Genomic DNA, 19,304 nt, shown 5'->3' with positions numbered 1-19,304 from the left:
GGCATCGGTTTGCATCAATGTGTGCCCTGCAGGCGTTTTGTTCACATACACGTACATACGTTCACATGAACACACCTGTGCCGTCATGTTTGCCGAGGTCTAAACCTGTTTGTCTGTATGTTCCTGGAGCTTGTTTGTCAAAAGCACTTGCCCACCAGCTGTGGGAACATACAGGCTCACTCGAAACATTGTGCGTTCTGCTTACAATGCTCTTTTGTATTATCATTATTTGATTGATAAAGCCGAGATAAGTGGGCATAGAATTTAATCAGGGCCGCCGAGGTGAGTTAGCGCAGGTGTTTCATCGCAGGTCAGGTATCAAAGGTTTCTACAGTACGGCAATGGGTTTTGAAGATTGCCCTTTTTATTACCCAACAACAGCATGACAACTCAAGTGTTTGGTTTCACGTTTTCTGCGGCAGAGGAATATAGTTAATACACAGTTTGGTTATATAAAAGATGGATTCACTTTTGGTTCAAATGTGCATGAACAAAACCACAGTTACCACTTGTATAAGAATGACAGATAATAAGCGCCACGTTTTCAAATCTTATTCTGCCGTTAACTTAACAAATGTTTGACAGGAGGAGGGACTGCAGAGAAGGGGATTGTTTTCGTTTACCTGTTCATACCTGTATTATTTCATTTGCTTCTGTCTACTGCTGTGTCTATGGGGAAATTTGAGAGTCCCTGATGTTGGTGGCAGCACAAAGGTCATGTGTTCGAACCTAAAGTTTAAAAGAACCCACCAAATCCTTATTTAAAAGGTTTCCAGGGGTGCTTGAAATCCGTGAAAATTTGTGAATCTGGGGGGAAAAATTCAAGGCCCTGGGAAGTTTGTGAAAATATACATGCATAGATACAGGTCATTGAAAGTGATTGAATATATTTTATGCAGGAAGGATAACGTGTAGGATAATATCATAAAAATTCTAGACTTTTTAAGCACACATGCTAAACTGTTTGCTTTAAATGGTTATATCTTCTGTATGTAAATGTTGATTCATACCAAAATGCTTTTTTGCATAGTTGTGTTTGACAAATGAAAACGTCTCGGGTTACGTATGTAACTGTTGTTCCCTGAGAGGGGAACGAGACGCTGCGTCTCCATTGCCATACTTCCTGCGTCCCTGTAACGCCGTCTTTGGCAATATTTCAGATAGCGATATACTTCCTGGCTCCTGCGTCACCCTGTTTTTGTCGTTAAGCCTCACCATTGGTCTAATTTGATATACACATTCAGACGCACTTACCCTTGGAGGAGTCCCCAAAGTGTCACCACAGTGACGCAGCGCGAGTTCCCTCAAAAGGGAACTGTAACAATGGATCTTAATAGGTAACACAATGTAACCTTGCTCTTACTTGAAATGTGTCCCCACATTTAGTCCTTGAATTTGAGGGTATTGGACCTGGAAAGTCCTTGAAAGGTCCTTGAATTTGAAGTTAACTAAGGTGTGGGAACCCTGGATAAACCTTATTAGCATCCCCTTAAACAACTTGGGGTCTAGTGCTTTGCTCAAGGGCACGATGGTGATTCACCCTTGCAGAAATCGAACCAGCAACCTTCCCGTAACCAGCTTCAACCACATCACCTCATTTGCAGCGAATGCTCAGATTTCATTAGGTGCCGATGTGTCGTAGTGAATGGATTTGAGCGGTGCACCAGCGCTTGTTTGCGTGATATCGGTGGAGGGTGAGCGCTCAAGGACTATGTGGTCAGTTTCATGTGTCATGTAAACTGCTGCCCGACAGAGAGACGCCTGCAAACTAAAACCTTAAGTGCAGGCGCTGGCACCAGAGAACAAGTCCTTCACCTCTTACAGAAGACCACAACATGTGGGCATTGTCTGTCTGTCGCTCTCTATCTTACTGAGTGACATGCAAACACAACGACAGAGATCTGAATTGTAATCAATTCTTTTTTTTCTGCCCAATAGTGTAACGTTAAACTCCAGAGCATTTATTCTGACATGCCATCTAGGATCTTCAGAGAAGCAACATTTGTTGCACAAGTTTGTTTTGTGTCTGCGTTGCTTGTTTATTTGGTTGTTCGGTGTTTTATACGAACGAAAATAACAAAGTCGGTTTTAATTTGTCAAATGTGAGTCATCTCCTCGGGTTGGGTTTGTGTTTGAGCCCAGAATGAGAAGATGCCCGCCATAGATGTTTTCCCTCTTTATTTGATTGTGTAAAAGAGTTAGACACATGGGACTCTTTTTGGCGAGAAAAGTGGAGGGTCATGGGTCAAAGGACCTCACCTCTGTCAATCGCAAACAAATAAGGCATTCTTGCCATTTTCCCTTTTGGTACAAAAATAATCACTGCTCAAAATAGCTTTGTTACAAAGTACTAAACACTGCAAACTAGTTTCTAAGACCTTCAATATGTTTTTCCCCCCAGAGATCAAAAGAAAAAGAAAAAACCCACCCACATTCTCACAAGTTTAAATGCTTAATATGTTGTCTATTAATTTTGATAGCAATAAAGTACTGATTACATTTGTGACCCTGGACCACAAAAACACTCATAGAGGGTCAAAGTTTGTTTAGATTTGGTCATCATTTGCTGAATAAAGTAGCCTTCCATTGATGTATAGATTGTTAGGATAGGACAATATTTGACTGAGATACAAATATTTTAAAATCTGGAATCTGAGGAATTTAAGTATAGACAAAATCGCTTTTAAAGTTGTCTGAATGAAGTCTTTACATATTATGAAAGATAAATGTATTTTTTTTAGGGCCGTGCATAGATTAATCTAGATTAATCTCATACAAAATAAAAGTAATTTTTTGCATAATATGAATTTGTGATGTGTGTAAATATTATGTATATTTAAACACACACACATACATACATACATACATACATACATACATACATACACACATACATACATACATACACACATACATACATACATACACACATACATACACATATATATATAAAGAAATGTTTTATTTAAATATCGTTTTTTATTTATATATAACTTTTATATATACACATGTAAATGTTTCTTAAATACATACATGAATGTGTGTGTATTTATATATACATAATAATTACATACAGCACAAACATGTTATGCAAAAAATTACTTTTATTTTGTATGAGATTAATCTATGCCCAGCTCTAATTTTTTATATATTTATGGTGGTGAATGAACCACAATCTTTACTTAAAGGAGGGGTGAATGATCTCTGAAAACCAATGTTAATATTTGAAATCACCTAAACAAACACGCCCCTACCCCAATAGAATCTTGACCTTCTTTTGCTAGACCCGCCCCACACATGCGCAACCCAGGCAACGATGTCGGTTAATAGACATGACCCTTACTGCTGTTGGCTACAAATGTGTTTTGGTACTCGGCCCGACTTCCTTTTCCAAAGTGTTTTTCAAAAATCATCCTTTAATGTCCTAATGGTTTTTGGCATAAAAATGCAATCATTTTGACCCATATAATATATTTTTGGCTATTGCTACAAAATATACCCGTGCTACTTAATGATTGGTTTTGTGGTCCAGGGTCACATTTATGCATTTGGCAGACGATTTTATCCCAAGTGAATTCCTTGGGAACGAACCCATGACCCACGCTGCTAACACTAATCTACCACTGAGCTATACAAGACCGCATGGTTAAGATCCTAGCAATTACTATGTTGCTAACAATTTATAGTAGTGTTGTATTGTAATTGTATTTTTAAGATAAAAGCGAAATGATTTGAATGATTCTGGTTTACATGTAAATCTTCATCTGATTCTACACTTGAAGCTTCATAAATGTGCATGTGTTTGTGCTTCAGTTCTCAGGAGAGTCATTCCCAGAGCGCCCATCCTCTGTACAGCCACGGTGTGTGCAAGTGGCCCGGCTGTGATGCTGTATTCGGAGACTTTCAATCATTCCTCAAGTGAGTCGACCGCTGTCATCCAACGCGCTTTATTGTTTCATTGTCCCGTTTGAGGAGCTGCACGCAGCAGTGATCTCATTTTCATTTCTGTTTGTGCTCGCAGCCTTTTTTACAACCACTTTCCTACCGTTTTTACTCTGTTAGGGTTTGGTTTTATTGTTTTTGCCTTGTTTTCTCTCAACCACCCTTTTTCAAAATCCCACTACTTTTTTGTTTGTTTGCGTGTGCACTGGGATCTGAGACGGCTCACTGAAAATCTGCAGTTCAGTCCAAATTTCAATAAATGGAAAACAGAAATATGAATATGTCTGGGTCATCAAATAAATAAGCAGTTTTGTGATACCGATCATGCTTTACATTGGTCTCGTACACACTGCATATTAATTTGGTTATCACTTCACCTTTTAATGCTTAATTCTGTTCTGTACACACACAGTTTAGTAATTTACGGGACTGACAACCGCATTCCACAACTGAATTACCAGCAAAATGCAGGTAGTGACAACTGCATTTACAGAAATTTTGCTTAGTGTGTACATAATCGAACTGAACAACTAGTAGTTAATAAAGTGTTTAAACGTGCATCATAAACATGACAGGTCTTAAAGGTGCAGTGTGCAATTTTTAGAAAGATCTCTTGACAGAAATGCAAAATAATATACAAAACTAAATTATCAGGGGTGTATAAAGACCTTTTTTATAATGAACCATTATGTTTTTATTACCTTAGAATGAGACGTTTTTATCTACATACTAAAGGGTCCCCTTACGTGGAAGTCGCCATTTTGTGCCGCCATGTTTCTACAGAAGCCCTTAACGGACAAAAATTTTTATTAAGTTGTCTCCGACAATTACATGTTTTTCTGGTGGCGGCTACCTTAGCTTCTCTATGCGTTTCAAAAGTGATGGATGAGCAGTGGACTGCGCCGTTGTTGCAATTTGCAACCTCACCACTAGATGCCGCAAAAATTTACACACTGCACCTTTAAATGCCTAGAAGGGGAAAAAGTCTTCTGTATGCGCGGTTCAGAAAATGACAGAGGCATGAGCGTTTGCTAACTAGTGTTGCCAGATCTTGCACTACAAAAACAGCGAACAAGAACAATCCAATAATAAACCGAAATAAATCTAAATACTTTACCTCAAAGATCAAAAACTAGATAGATTCTTGAGCCAAAAACCATAAACGTTTAAGCGCCAAACCGATATTTACGTACAAAAAAGACATGGACCTGGCAACACTGCAAGACCGCGCGCTGTAAAGACGGACAAGACGGAGGTTTATTGTGAATCACAATGCTGTTAAATTATTTTGGTCAAAGCTGTGAGTGATAAACACACGAGACGGCAGAATGTTGCTATGGTTATTTCTGTGTCAATCATCACATTTTCGGGAGTGAGTCTTGCTCCGTACAGACACGAAACAAAAAAAAATTAAGGAGATTCACTCCCACATTCAAATGCTGTTGTCACTCCCGAAAGTTTGCAGTGTGTACAAGACCATAGAAGCTTATCTAACAACAATTGAAGCACACAAGATCTCTTTAGGACAGTGGTTCTCAAACTTTTTGGCATGCAGATGCATCCCTTGATGGCCCCAAAGAAAATGTATGACACAAAACAATCTCAAAGCCTTATTTTTCTGTGGAAGTTATGATAAATAAATGTTTAAAACATTTCATAAATCAGAGGTCCCGCCAGCACCATCTCTCTCCCCCCAATTTGTGAACCATTGTTTTAAAACATGAGATGAATGTACTGATAGTGTTGTTTGTAATGAAAATTGTATTGAATTAATATAATATACTATATATACATATATATATGCAGACTTTCGGGAGCGACAACCGCATTTAAATGTGGGAGGGAATCTCCTAATTTTTTTCGTTTCATATATATATATATATATATAAATATATATATATATATATATAAATATATATATATATATAAATATATATATATATATATATATATATATATATATATATATATATATATATATATATATATATATATATATATATATATATATATATATATATATATATATATATATATATAGTATATATTGTATATATATTTATATAAAAAAAATTAAATATATATATATCTGCATGCCAAAAGTATATGTATATGTATATATCTGAAACGGAAAAATTTAGGAGATTCACTCCCACATTTAAATGTGGTTTCATATATATAAACTTTTTTATATAAATATATATACAAAAAAATTCAGTAGTCGTCTCAGACTTGCAGACACCATTGCATGCACCCGCATTTCTTTTGTTTATTTCTCTCTCTCTCTCACTCTCTCTCTCTCTTTCTGTCCCCTGTGGCGGTGGAGTCGTGGGGCCCTCAGGGTTGAGCTCAGTGCACTGATAAACAGAGTACCCATGGTGATCCTGGCCATCCCTCCCAAAACAAACAACAGGAGGATGTTTATCTGTGCCCCTTCCACTGACCCTGACCCCTGCTCTCAGTCTGAGCCCCACCCTGTCTATTGCCACAACACTGCCTTTGTTCCTCAGCTCACTCACAGCTACACTATTACAAAACATCTCATAACACTCCATAACCTTTCACTGAAAAATCCTTTTACATGCTATATGTAAGAGAAATATATAGGTACATATGCAGAAAAACATTATGATGCTATAATAATGAACATTTGGATGCGTGTCCTTTCATTATTTGATCATACTACAGTTTTTTTCTTTGTTTTAACATTATAGTCCTTGTAACTTAAAATCTGTTATTTCTTTAAGAGTAAAGGTATTGCTCTCTTTTAAAGTATTGCATATAGCTGTTTAATATTGTACATTTGTCGATATACTGTTATGCATGTTATTGGTTGAAGTGTAGGTCAGTGAAGTTTTAAGATTTGGTCTTGTGAAAGTTTGTGGGTCTTGTATAGTTTCTCTTTGAGTAAACTGCCCTCTAGTTGTCAATAGACGTACTGCATCCGATGAGTCACGTTGGCGAGGTCTGATTGAACGAATTTTACTCCTTAAAGATTCAAACCGGTTCACATAGCGTTCGTAAATCACTCTGCCCGTGGGGAATAACTTTGTTTTGGAGTAAATCCAAAGGGTGGGGTGAGATGCTGGATAATATTTCATTATACAACATTACCTGTCATCACTGTTTAAACTAAAACAGTGATCAACACTGGTGTTTTACTAAATATTTACTTCACAACAAACAAAACCCACAAAGAAAATTTGTAGGGTTACTGAAATTAATGAATGTTGTTGTTGTTGTTGTACATTTATCAAACTTGATTTATTCAAACTTTCCAATCATGTAGTCATTGGTGTACCTAAATATACTTGTATTTGTGTCTGTGTATATTTGTATCTTCAGGCATCTGAATAGTGAACATGCACTAGATGATAAGAGTACAGCACAGTGCAGAGTTCAGATGCAGGTGGTTCAACAGCTGGAGCTACAGGTACTCATTTAACATTACTGTACATGAATGTCAAACAACAGCAGGAATTTTTTCTGTTTCAAATTAGACTAAGGAAAGTGTTACGATGGTATTTTAATAATTTTTTGTTTTGCATGTTGTTGAACATCCTGCTCTAATCTGAGCTCTAATCTTTCATCCTGCTCCATATGTACTGTATGTACACATGAAGAAAGACTTCCCAGCATTAACAATACACCGTGGACTTTCATAAGGGTTTTCAGTAAGCTTATCTGTGTACATATCTGTTTTTTTATGTGTTTGTCAAACAGCTCGCCAAAGACAAGGAACGCCTTCAAGCCATGATGGCCCACCTCCACGTCAAATCTACTGAACCCAAACCAGCTCCTCAGCCAGTATGTCACTTAATGTACCATTAACACCATTGTGTATATTTGTGTAGCTGTGTATTAGGGGTGTGACGAGACACTTAATTCACGAGAACGAGACGAGATTTTTACTTTAAGAAATCCTCAATGATAAAATGAATGGGAAACTGAAATTATTTTGAAATGTTTTTATTAATCCAGGACTGTCTCTATAAAAAAAAATTCTAATTGATAATAAAGTAATTTGATATTTTTGGTAATAAAAATAGACCCAAGTGAGCAATAACCTTTAAAATAACATAATAATGACGATGCAATAATAATTGGTTCAAATAAAGCATCAAAGCATTATGCAGTATAACACCTGCCTGCAGAGGGCGCTAACGTACACGCTTCTGTTACTTTCACTTTAAATGCTTACTTCTACCCAAACAACGTTTAAATCCATGTAAATCTTAATTTTTTGTCCAATTCTTTACAATAGAAATGATACAGCCACTGTTATTCTTGAGTAAGAACATGCAGAGATAAAATCATGTAAACTCCCAGTGAGGGTTTAATCTGAGACACTGAGACTACATAGTGTCACTTTGATAAGACCGTCTTTATGTATGTAGTCTACTAAGCGACCTTCAAAGGATGCAGCCTATTGTTTCAGAAACGGCTAGCGTTTCACCTCCACGAGAAATCTTGTGACATAATTAATTTCACGATACATATTTAATCCCACAGCGCACGTGATCTCTTCACACCCCTACTGTGTATATGTGTATATCTGTGAAATGCAGGGCAGGCTGAAGTCTTATAATCTAATGATGATATTAGGAGCATCATATTTTGGTTTCCATCTATGACATGACCTTACTCAATATTAAAGGGCCCATATTGTGCAAAATCCACTTTTACAAGGTGTTTGGACATAAATGTGTGTTGTCAGGGTGTACACATAACAATTCTACAATTAAGAAATCCACTCTATCCTTCTTTTTAATTCCCATTAAATCAAAACAGGCTTATTAGACATGCTGTTTTGATTCTCTTGTTAATGTGATGTCACACAAACAAAGCCCCGCCCATGGCTACTGACGGACTTGTTATTTTTTCCCCAAAGCTTTTGTAATTGTGTGTTTGTTGCCATGTTAGCTAATGCGGCTAAAGCTACATTGTCTCAGACTTTATTCAAAGGAATCAGATGTATTTTTAACCAAAAGCACTCAGTCTTTTTTGTTAAGGGACATTTAAAAGTAAAGACATGAAAACAGTGCTTTTTAGATCCCACCCAAATAGGGGCATGCTATAACAAATGATCTGTGGGGTATTTTGGGCTTAAACTTCAGACACATTATAGGCACACTTGAGACTTATATTACAACTGGAAAAAATTGTGCATAATATGTGCTCTTTAAAGTATCTTAATCTTAAATTGCAAAAAATACATAACATCATAGTTCTTTTTTAAGAGACCATTAGGAATGCTAGTTTGATTTTAGTTTACTTGTTTCTTTTAAGGTGAATCTGGTTTCAAACCTCACTCTTGCCAAGGGAACCGTTCCCAAAACAACTCCCTCTATGAGCCTTTCCCAAAGTGCCACAGCCCCATCCACACCCCTTACATCACTGCCCCAGAGCCCATCGGTCATCATCCCCACCAGCCTCCACAGCATGGGACCCATCCGCAAACGCTATGCTGACAAATATAACATGGCCATGGACCAAGGTGAGATGAGGGACACATTTCTGAAGAATGCACCTGCTTTTTTCTAGAGCTGCCTTATGATAAGTCGCGACTAATCGTTTACAGAATAAAAGTTTTGTTTACATATTAAATGTGTGTGTAACGTGTATAATAATTATGAATATATATAAATGCACACACATGCATGTATATATTTAAGAAATATTTGCATGTGTATAAACATTTGTATATTTACATATAATTTTTATTATATATAAATATTTATTATATCAATATATTTTCCGTTGTGTGTTTATATTTATATATACACATAATATTTGTTGATGTACTGTGTATAATAATTATGTAAACAAAAACTTTTATTCTGTAAACGAATAGTCATGGGGCAATATAGCTTAGTGGTAGATCATTGTATTCGCAGTGTAAAAGGTCATGGGGTTTGAACTGTAAATCGCTTTGGATTAAATCGTGAAAAGAAACTTATAACCAAGCTTGGTGTGTGATGTAAACCTCTCTCTTGTTTCTCATAGACATAGTGCAGAATAAAGAGTTTTACCTGAGTGCTGAAGTCAGACCTCCATTCACTTACGCAGCTTTGATCAGACAGGTAAGAAACCTCAATCCAACTTTGTTACATCACCATAATTAAACCGTTTTGATTCTGTTAATGGGCTCAGTTCATTGCTTTTATAACAGAGTTGATTGTACTTCAGCTTCACATGACACAAATGTGTAGGAGAACTGTATTGTGATTACAATTTATCTATAGGCCATTTTGGAGGCTCCAGAAAAGCAGCTAACACTAAACGAAATCTACAACTGGTTCACGCGAACATTCGCCTATTTCAGACGCAACGCAGCAACGTGGAAGGTAACCAGAAACATAGCAAATATGCATTCAAGTGTGTTGTTTTTCAAATATCTGTGTTTAGATTTCTAATGATGTTTCTTTCTTTGGAATCCCAGAATGCAGTTCGTCATAACCTCAGTCTTCACAAGTGTTTCGTGCGAGTGGAGAACGTGAAGGGGGCCGTTTGGACCGTGGATGAGATGGAGTTTCAGAAAAGGCGACCTCAGAAGATCACTGGGTACATTTTTATTATCAGATACAAAATTATGGCACAGTTGTCCCACGCTCAGATTCTACTGAGGTCATTGTTGCTGAAGGTGTCAAGTTGTTTTTGTTTCTGTTTGTGCAGATCACCTCTGGTGAAGAACATCCAATCCAGTTTGGGTCACAGTCCTGCCTTATCTGCCCTACAGGTATGAATTCACCTAATGTTTTGTCCTTTTAAAAAGACTGTAGTCTAATAAAATATATTCACATAGCATCTTTAGGTTATAAAAACATAAAAAATGTAAATCCATAATTTGATTTTCAAACATTTATATTTCATTTTGTGGAAAAAATAATCAATGACAAGTTTTTTTTCAAAATGCTATAAATCTGTTGAATCAATATATAAATGTGCATTTCTCTGTGCCATGTTATATTCATTTAGTTGACTAGTGATATACAATGATTAAAAAATAAACATTAATGGCTTTAATGAAAACACTTTGTCATATTAAAAACACTGTCATTGCTGCTTTAATCTTTGGATGTCGTCGCTGAACTTTTTTGACAGCGATCAGCATTAAAATGTTTTGGTCCTGCTTGATTTTCGTTGACTTTGAGTAAAATAATGGAAAGTTTTTTATAAGATCTGGGGTCAATGTGTTAGCATGACAGAAGTTTAATGCTGTTGTGTGATATTTTTCCTTCGTCTTATTGCCGCTCACGTAAATTATTAGATTTTGATGGCTTATGTTTCTTTCCCGTCACAGAAAACCACCACAGGTTTATCAATGCCATCAAAATATTATTTTGTTTTTGTTTGTTTGTTGATCACAAAGTAGATGAGGAAAACTAGGATTCTGTGTGTATTCAAAGCGCCGCCGTTATTGTTTACAATGTGTGGAATGGTGCGCTGTGATTGGTTAAGCCGATTTATTGCATTCTGCAGAGGAGGACTGACGTTTATCGCGTTTTGGGTAAAAAGAGAGAAAAGATGACAGAATAAAACGGTGGATATTGGATTTTGCATAAAATTAAGAATTTACTTTTTTAATACTGACCTGAAACAAAACCAATTTTGGTGGTAACTTTGTTTTTAATGGCGTTAATTTTGGAACCAAACTCTTCATTTGTTCTTTTAAGAGCTGTCCCTTCTTCATTTGTTGGGTATTATAACTTCTGGTTTCTGCATTTTAATTCACCAGAATTCCTACAATGTACGTTGTCTCACACAACTTTTTTGTCACATCATAACACATTAGGGATGCAGCGAATCCAGGATTCGGCCGAATACTGGGCTTTTTGACGGGGTTCGGCCGAATCTTAGATTTTTTTTCCACCGAACAGAACCCTAGGCTTGCCCTACGCTGGTCGAGGTCACACGGCCGTTTATTACACACATCGGGTGCTGACGTGGAGATAAGCGAGTTTTTTTTTGGTGAGCCTTAGGGGCGGTTCACATTTCGTGGACGCACCTGGAAAAAACTAGCGCATCACACTGCATCGCTTTCATTACGCATAGGCTTATGGTAATTGTCAAAATAGTTTTTCCAAATTGTCATCCTGGCATAATGTTGCCTATCTTTTTTTTACAGTTAAAATAAAATAAAATGAAAAATACACTGCTGTGGACATTGTTTACTTCATGAATGTGTTTTACTGTGTTAATGGAATAAGGATGCGAGTAGGATTCGATATTCGGTTTCAGCCGAATCTTAACCAGTGGATTCGGTATTCGGCCAAACCCAAAAAATCTGGATTCGGTGCAATCCTATAACACATGCATGTTTCCCTCATCTAAAATAGAAAACATGAGTATAGACTGATATTGTCTGATGTCTGGCATCTATCATCAGGGGTTTAGGAAAATATAAACAGATGGTTCAATATATCGGTAATAAATGCATTCTCTGAGAAATTATATTTCAAGTTTTGATCACAAATGTTCCATCCATAACGTTGAAATTGTATTTGTATTTTACTTAGACTATAGGACATTTAGGGGTGGTTTCCCGGACAGGGATTATCTTAAGCCAGGACATTACTTGTATGCATTTTGAGGCAAAACAAAGGGCACTGATGTATTTTAAGATATGTCAGGGCAAGTTGCTTTCAGTTTGGACAGCTCTTACATTTATTTTAGTCTGGGACTAGTCTAATCCCTGTAAAGGAAACCACCCCTTAGTGAATTAATATGATAGATGAGAGAAGTATCAAACTAAACCAGACATGCCTTTCCAGCTTGCATGGATTTTTTTAAACACTGGAAGATTATTTAAGAACCGAGGTGTAACATGCATAGAGGATTTGCAATAATGTTATGTAAGGAATAATTGACGACAGGCCGTTGAATTATTTGAAAATTATGCACACCCAATGGGCACAAATAATTCAAAGGACCGCAGTTACCACAGACATTGCTCTGATGTTTATTTTAAGACAATAGACAATAGTTTATTGAATATTAATGCATACCTGTGGAACATTTCTCAACCAATCAGTATAAAGCATTAAGCAGACCTGTGGTATAAATCATAATAAAAGTAATGTTTAAAAAATTTCCAATGGTCACAAATGTGACCCAGTCTGTGAAAAAACCCACTTAGTCATTTTTTGTGATTGACTGATTTCTAAGAACATTAATTAGATTGAGACTTCAGCCTGGATTTCACAGACAGGGTCACAAATGTCATGTCAGTTTACACTTGATACATTCATTAATACCTGAATTGAACCGAGTCACCCTTGGACACCGTGAATGCTTCAAATACCTTTGTATTGTCATCAACACAACCGTCACCTGAAGCTATATATACCACTACAAAATATTTGTAATCCAAACTGGTTCATGTCTGGATTGTGTATACAAAACCATGAGCCGTATACTGCAATTCACAAGAACATGTGCACACCTTACATTTGTAAAGGCTTTCGAACAAATGGAAACTTCGATCATGACATACTATCATCACATTTATATGAATGAAGCCTGTCTTATGTAATAATGTGTTTGTCCTCAGGCAGCGATGGCGGACAGCAGTCTGCCCCTCTATGGCTCTGCATCTATGGGGGGATCCGGTCTAAAGACCCTGGCCAACATGCATGAGGATATGAGTTCACACGAGCATGATGAGGGCTCTCACAGTGACTCCAGTTCAGAGCTTTCTCCTCTGCCGACACTGTAAGTCAAATCTCTCAAACACTATTAATGCCATCTTCTGATGTCACACATGTCTCATAATTTAGTGATGAGATTTGATTTCAATTTTTTTGAACAGGCACCAATCTCAAATTAAAGAGGAGCACATGGAGTCCGAGGACTATAACGGTTCAATGTCTCCAGAGACGGAAGACCAGCAAAGTCCAGACACCAACCACGATGCAGAATACCCAGAAGATCACGACCCAGCCTGTAAGCCAGCTTTCTCCTGAGACCACCGCCGCTGAGGTCCTCGTAGATCCACAGCCCCTCGTTTGACATCTGTCCAGCGTACCAACAGACTCTGAACCCACACACACTCACACAAATGAATGCCGCAAACCATTCCTGTTGGGAACAACTCTTTATTTATTATTTCATTGTTTCTGTTGTATGCAATGGATCGACTTCACCGGTACTAAAGGGCTCGTCTGTGTTTATACATGAGAAAAGTTTGCAAAGGATGGGAAGGGGGGGGGCTGTAGGTTACACATCTCTTGTTTGTATATTAAACACTACAGCGCCTGATTTGAATCATCAACTAAGGTATTTTCATGCCTACAGATTTTCAAGCCGTCTGCGGTTCGATTTGTTTAGCTTTACCGCCAATTGTCAGATTTGCTGCGACTGCAGCCGTGAACGCCAAATGAAACGCTTCATTGCAAATGCAAGGTTGATCTCGTAGGTTAGTTGCCATGTTGGTAACGCGCGTCTTTAAATTTGGGGCTGCTCATTGGTAGAATGGAAACTGAATTTATGAATGTCTATCTTTTTTACCTCTGTTTTTCCAGAAAAAACACAAAACCAAAGGGGAACATTTTATAACCAGCACTTGATGATGAATGTTTTTTGAGTTTTTGCTATAGTTTTGATTGTTGTTCTTTCACTATTGTGTACAGAAGGTTACTGTATTTCCATTATCCAGAACATTGACACAGAAATGAAATCAAACCTCATTTTTAACAGTCCTGATCATTTAGCTAAACCAAACGTTTCTTTTTTTGTATTCAAGTAGTTTTTGTCTAGTTTGGTTGTTTTTTTTCTGTTGTGTAATTAGCAACAGTTACCAAAGATTGTTTTCTTTTGTACCCTGTTTACATCGTCCCTCCTGATCTGGCCAACACTGAGAAGTCTATCTAGTGTACTAGATAATGTCCTGTAATTGTAATCTGACACGTTGCCTGATAAGGTAATAATGCGTAATCATTGACTGAATAACTTATGAATGTTACACACATCCAAAAGAAATGGATGCTATCTATTTCAAATCAACTATGTCAGTTTGTTCAACACACTTCTGCATAAATGGCCTTGTGATTAATAAAATTTTAGTATAATAATGTGAAAACTTGTATGCTGAATGTGATTTCTCTTTGTTTTATGATGTTGTGATGTATAAATCTCCACTAATGTTTGATTCTAAACACACAGAGCATTCAAACGTAATCAGATTTTATAAAACACAAATGATCATGTTTTTGTTGAAACACAATGCAGATGTACAAAAAACTGAAATCACAAATTCAGTATATGGTACCATGACTTTACATTTTATTATATTTTTCATTTGTGCATACACTGAAAAAATAGCATATGGTAATAAAAAAATCCTTTTATCAGTTTCCTTCCATGTAGTCGTTTTTACTTTCCGAGTTAGCTGCATGTGAGAGAAAATATATTACTACATACAAAGATCAATAAGAAAATACAGAATACAATATATTAAAGTTGTCATAGACGTGTCTTACTATCTGTCAAAAACAACACAGGCACGTAAAATAAATGGCACAGCTTCAATGAATACATGGCTGCTCCACAAACGTCTTTGGTTATAAACAACTTTCTAAATCACTCGTATGTAAAGCTGGAGACTTCCACTCGTCTTATCAGTTTAAAGACCGATTATATTCCAATATAACGTAACACGCAGGCGTGATGCTCAGCTGACGAAGCTTTAACATAAATCATGTCATGTGGATGTTTATATAGCACTGTTATATGTTGTTTATGAATACGTGAAACATTACACAACAGGTGGTATAGTTCTGCCCTAGACTTGCTCAATAGGGTTATGTGCAGTAAAGTCCCAGGAATAACGAACGTATACTTGAATGTACGAAAATACACTTATTTTACATTTGATACATTGTTATTTTGTGCCAAATAAATGTTTAAACTTTATACACTATAAATAAAACTAAAATATAGTTCTACAAGTAATACTTTCAATGGTCTCAAAATAGCACAGTTTAAGTGCGCTTAGATATTCTCAAGTTTTATCTTTTAGACAAAATTAGTGCATAAAAATAGTACATTTACTAAGTTTACTTCAATTATTTTGTGCACAAATTGTATTTTACTTAAAAAAAACTAAATCTTTTGGATCCGCTCAAACTGTCAATCAAACCTCTTAACTCCGCCCCCTGAGCGCAACGAACTGAAGTTCCACAGCGGAGCGGCTGAAGAACGTCTTGTAAAGGTAAATAAATATCTTCTTGTTTGAGTACAACGTTGTCTTTTTACGAAAGAAACAATTACAAGATGAGAAAAGGGACGACGAGACATTATTTAAAACAGGAATTTATCTCTGGATTTATACATTTTTGGATAATTTTGGGATAATGCACGTACACAACTGCAAGTATATCACACTGTGCAAGTGATTTTTGGATATTTTATTACAACAATCTCACATATTGTAGCTTTAAAGGTGCCAAAGAATGCATTGAAATAATTTGTTCTCTGATATCTACGTAAATAGTGTGGCTTTATTAAGTGCAAAAATCATCCAGAGACGGTTTTACATGCGCATTTACAACCCTATGATTTGCCCCCAGAATGAAATGGTCTATTATTACCTTATTTAAAAAAGTCATGAATAATAATGTTGAGCTCTGCTTTGATTGACTGTTTCTTACTGTGGGTTCACACCAGACGCGAGTTCAACTAGATTACATACAAAGTCAATGCAAAGATGCGATCAGACGCGTCCTCGCGTGGGGCGATGCGATATGGGATATTCATCTTCGCCCAAGTTGAAAATATTCAACGCAAGTTAAAAATTAGTTAAGTTAAATCCCGCGAGTGATCTAGAGTGAGTAACGCGATACCCCGCGTTTGGTGTGTGCGTAGCATTATGCTGCGTTCACACCAGCCGCGGTAGAGGTTTCAAGCACGAGTGATTTCAATGTTAAGTAAGGGATAATGTAGAGGCAGCCGGGAAATAAGCCCCGACAGTGTGACGCGAAGCGGAGGGTCTTGTATCACACTGAAGGGGCTTATTTCGCAATAACTACAGGCTGCCTCTACATTATCCCGCTTATTACACGGCTACTTGCCACATAAGAAAAAAAACTGGACAACTGGACATGAATATGAATTTGAAACATTTTATTGGCATATTTGTTTTAAATTAACATTTTTATCCTTCCGCGAAACTTTGCACAGATGCATAAAATGATCGTAATACCTTATTAAGATCCTCTGCTTCATACTTGTCTGTCTCCATTTTTTTCTCTTTTATCCAGTTTTTGAGAAGTTTTAATGTCCATTCTGTATTTTTGTGTGTGTTGGCTTCATAGCATGTCATGCTCAAGTTCAGCTGTGTCTTGTCGTTGTTCGTTCTTCTATCCACTGTTTAAATGTTTTCTTTTTTCCGTACATGTTAAAATTAATGTCAAAATTTTCCATTCTTAATTGTGGTTGTCCAGTGTTTGTCACAAGATGGCGCCAAACAGTAATCTTTGTTGGCGCGGAGGGATTTAAAACATACAAGTAGTACGGCTATGCGTTATTACTTTGGAGCGGTTATTATTTGAAAAGAACGAACCTGCAAATGTCTCAACTGACCAATCAGAATCAAGCATTCCAGAGAGCCGTGTAATAAGTCAATGTAAAGCCCCTTTATGCGTGTCTGGAGGTTGCGGCATGAATAAGGCATTTAGCACGGCACGGTAGATGCAAATCTGCCTCATTCGCGTGTCTAGTTTGCGCGTTCAATGTGAATTTAAGCAAACACGCGGGTTGAAAAATCTGAACTTTGCCGTTACGTGATTACAGGCAGGGAGCAGTCACAGAATTTCCGTGTGAATGTCTCAAAGCGAGTAAACTCTAAATGTTCAAGCGTCCAACTATGCGAATAGCGCGTTTTTGCCACCTCTACCGCGTTTGGTGTGAATCCAGCATTAGAGCAGTTCAGTTCAGTAGCTCTGTGTGTATGTAAACAGCCCTTATGTTTGAGCCTGTATAGATACAGACTTGAGGAATAATCAATTGTTTGGAGATTTTTAATAGACATTTTTGAGTGGTACGTTTTTTTTCATGGACCTGCAAAATGTAACTGTAACGTCAATAGTAGAACTTCAGCCTAAACGCTAGCATATAGCATTAACTAGCATATAGCGCGAACTCAATTGTTCTTAATTTAATGTTGTGGGCGTACATCACGACTGTAACGTCACAGTGGGTGTTATGTTGAGATCGGTCTGTTTTCCAGCTGTCTTTTGCATGCATGAGGTTTACATAAAAATGAGAAAACAATCGTGTTTGAGGCTCACTATAGGTCATTACCATCTACACAACTCTTGTTATTCATCTATGCCTAGCTAAATACACTTTTACATTCTATGGCACTTGTAAGTATATTTTTAGTACATTCAAGTATACTTTATTATTACCTGGGTAGATCATTTTCCCACTACAAGGAAGTGTTTGTGGAAAGATTCTTGATGGAAGCATAGCCCGAAGGAACCTTTAATGAAGCTCGATTTAATGAAGTTAACCAAATTCTCTTTGCGTAATAAATCACATAACCATCAGCCTTCCACTACATGACATTAAAATCCTCTCTATACTGGAACTCCTGCTCAGCTTTTCAACTACACCATGTCTGGTTCTCCGTCTGCATCTCCATCTCAAACACTTTGTAACTTTCGCTGTCATTCGCTGACACCGTGGGCCAGATTAAAAAAAAGCACTCCTTTTTTCTGATAGTAGCACATGGCTGCTGATATAATATTTGACCAATAACTTACACATACAATTACTGAACACAATCTGACATTGATATATTAACAGATGATTGTCATACTGCAGCATCTAATAGTGTATACTGTATATATACAAGATTGATTTTATTCAGGGGAGAGTAACAGTGCTTCATAGATAGATACATGTATGTGTTTTGATGCTAACACTGCTGCATCATGTTGCAATCTTGGTGCTACGAGTGACTTTATTTAAAAGCTAAACTCATCCTTTAAATGCAAAAATATCTCTTCATAACGGTTTACATTCTGTAAGTTTTGGTTTGAATTTGTTTTGGTATAACAAAACTCAAGACAGTGTTGAAGCCCTTAAACTTAGTCATCATTGGTCTTTAAACAGAGGTGCGCAAAGCCATTTTAAAACCATGAGGCAATGTGTGACCGAAAATCATCAATGCTCCTCGTCTCCACAGCTCTAGCGTCTCTGTGGTGCCAGCATAACCTTGTTTATAAAGTTGACGATGGCAGTCGCCGGCTGTTCGGGATCCAGCTCTGCGAAAAGGTGGCAAACGTTTTCCGCCACGCTCCCGGGCTTCTTGGCAACAAAACCGAATACTCTGGGAGGACACAGAGATAAACTGATGA

At 37.0% G+C, this 19,304-nt stretch overlaps 2 protein-coding genes across 12 annotated transcripts in view; one reads left to right on the top strand and one right to left on the bottom strand.

The window, feature by feature from the left end:
• The window catches only part of foxp1a (forkhead box P1a), a 68,178-nt gene extending 53,473 nt beyond the window's left edge, over positions 1–14,705 (top strand). For all 6 annotated transcript variants that reach the window (XM_065249828.2, XM_065249829.2, XM_065249830.2 and 3 more), the window contains 10 exons: positions 3,814–3,918; positions 7,288–7,375; positions 7,666–7,749; positions 9,232–9,439; positions 9,949–10,025; positions 10,188–10,289; positions 10,385–10,506; positions 10,618–10,681; positions 13,496–13,656; positions 13,754–14,705. In XM_065249828.2, coding sequence (XP_065105900.2) covers positions 3,814–3,918; positions 7,288–7,375; positions 7,666–7,749; positions 9,232–9,439; positions 9,949–10,025; positions 10,188–10,289; positions 10,385–10,506; positions 10,618–10,681; positions 13,496–13,656; positions 13,754–13,907 — 1,165 coding nt within the window. In that variant the 3' untranslated portion in view covers positions 13,908–14,705. The remainder of the gene's footprint in view (positions 1–3,813; positions 3,919–7,287; positions 7,376–7,665; positions 7,750–9,231; positions 9,440–9,948; positions 10,026–10,187; positions 10,290–10,384; positions 10,507–10,617; positions 10,682–13,495; positions 13,657–13,753) is intronic.
• A 498-nt stretch (positions 14,706–15,203) lies between these two features.
• The window catches only part of tns2a (tensin 2a), a 78,277-nt gene continuing 74,176 nt past the window's right edge, over positions 15,204–19,304 (bottom strand). For all 6 annotated transcript variants that reach the window (XM_065249819.2, XM_065249821.2, XM_065249820.2 and 3 more), the window contains one exon: positions 15,204–19,276. In XM_065249819.2, coding sequence (XP_065105891.2) covers positions 19,135–19,276 — 142 coding nt within the window. In that variant the 3' untranslated portion in view covers positions 15,204–19,134. The remainder of the gene's footprint in view (positions 19,277–19,304) is intronic.

Source organism: Paramisgurnus dabryanus, chromosome 21 (assembly GCF_030506205.2).
Source record: "Paramisgurnus dabryanus chromosome 21, PD_genome_1.1, whole genome shotgun sequence".
Taxonomy (NCBI): domain Eukaryota; kingdom Metazoa; phylum Chordata; class Actinopteri; order Cypriniformes; family Cobitidae; genus Paramisgurnus; species Paramisgurnus dabryanus.
The sequence above is the reverse complement of the archived record's forward strand: the minus strand, read 5'-3'. Positions and strand labels throughout refer to the sequence as shown.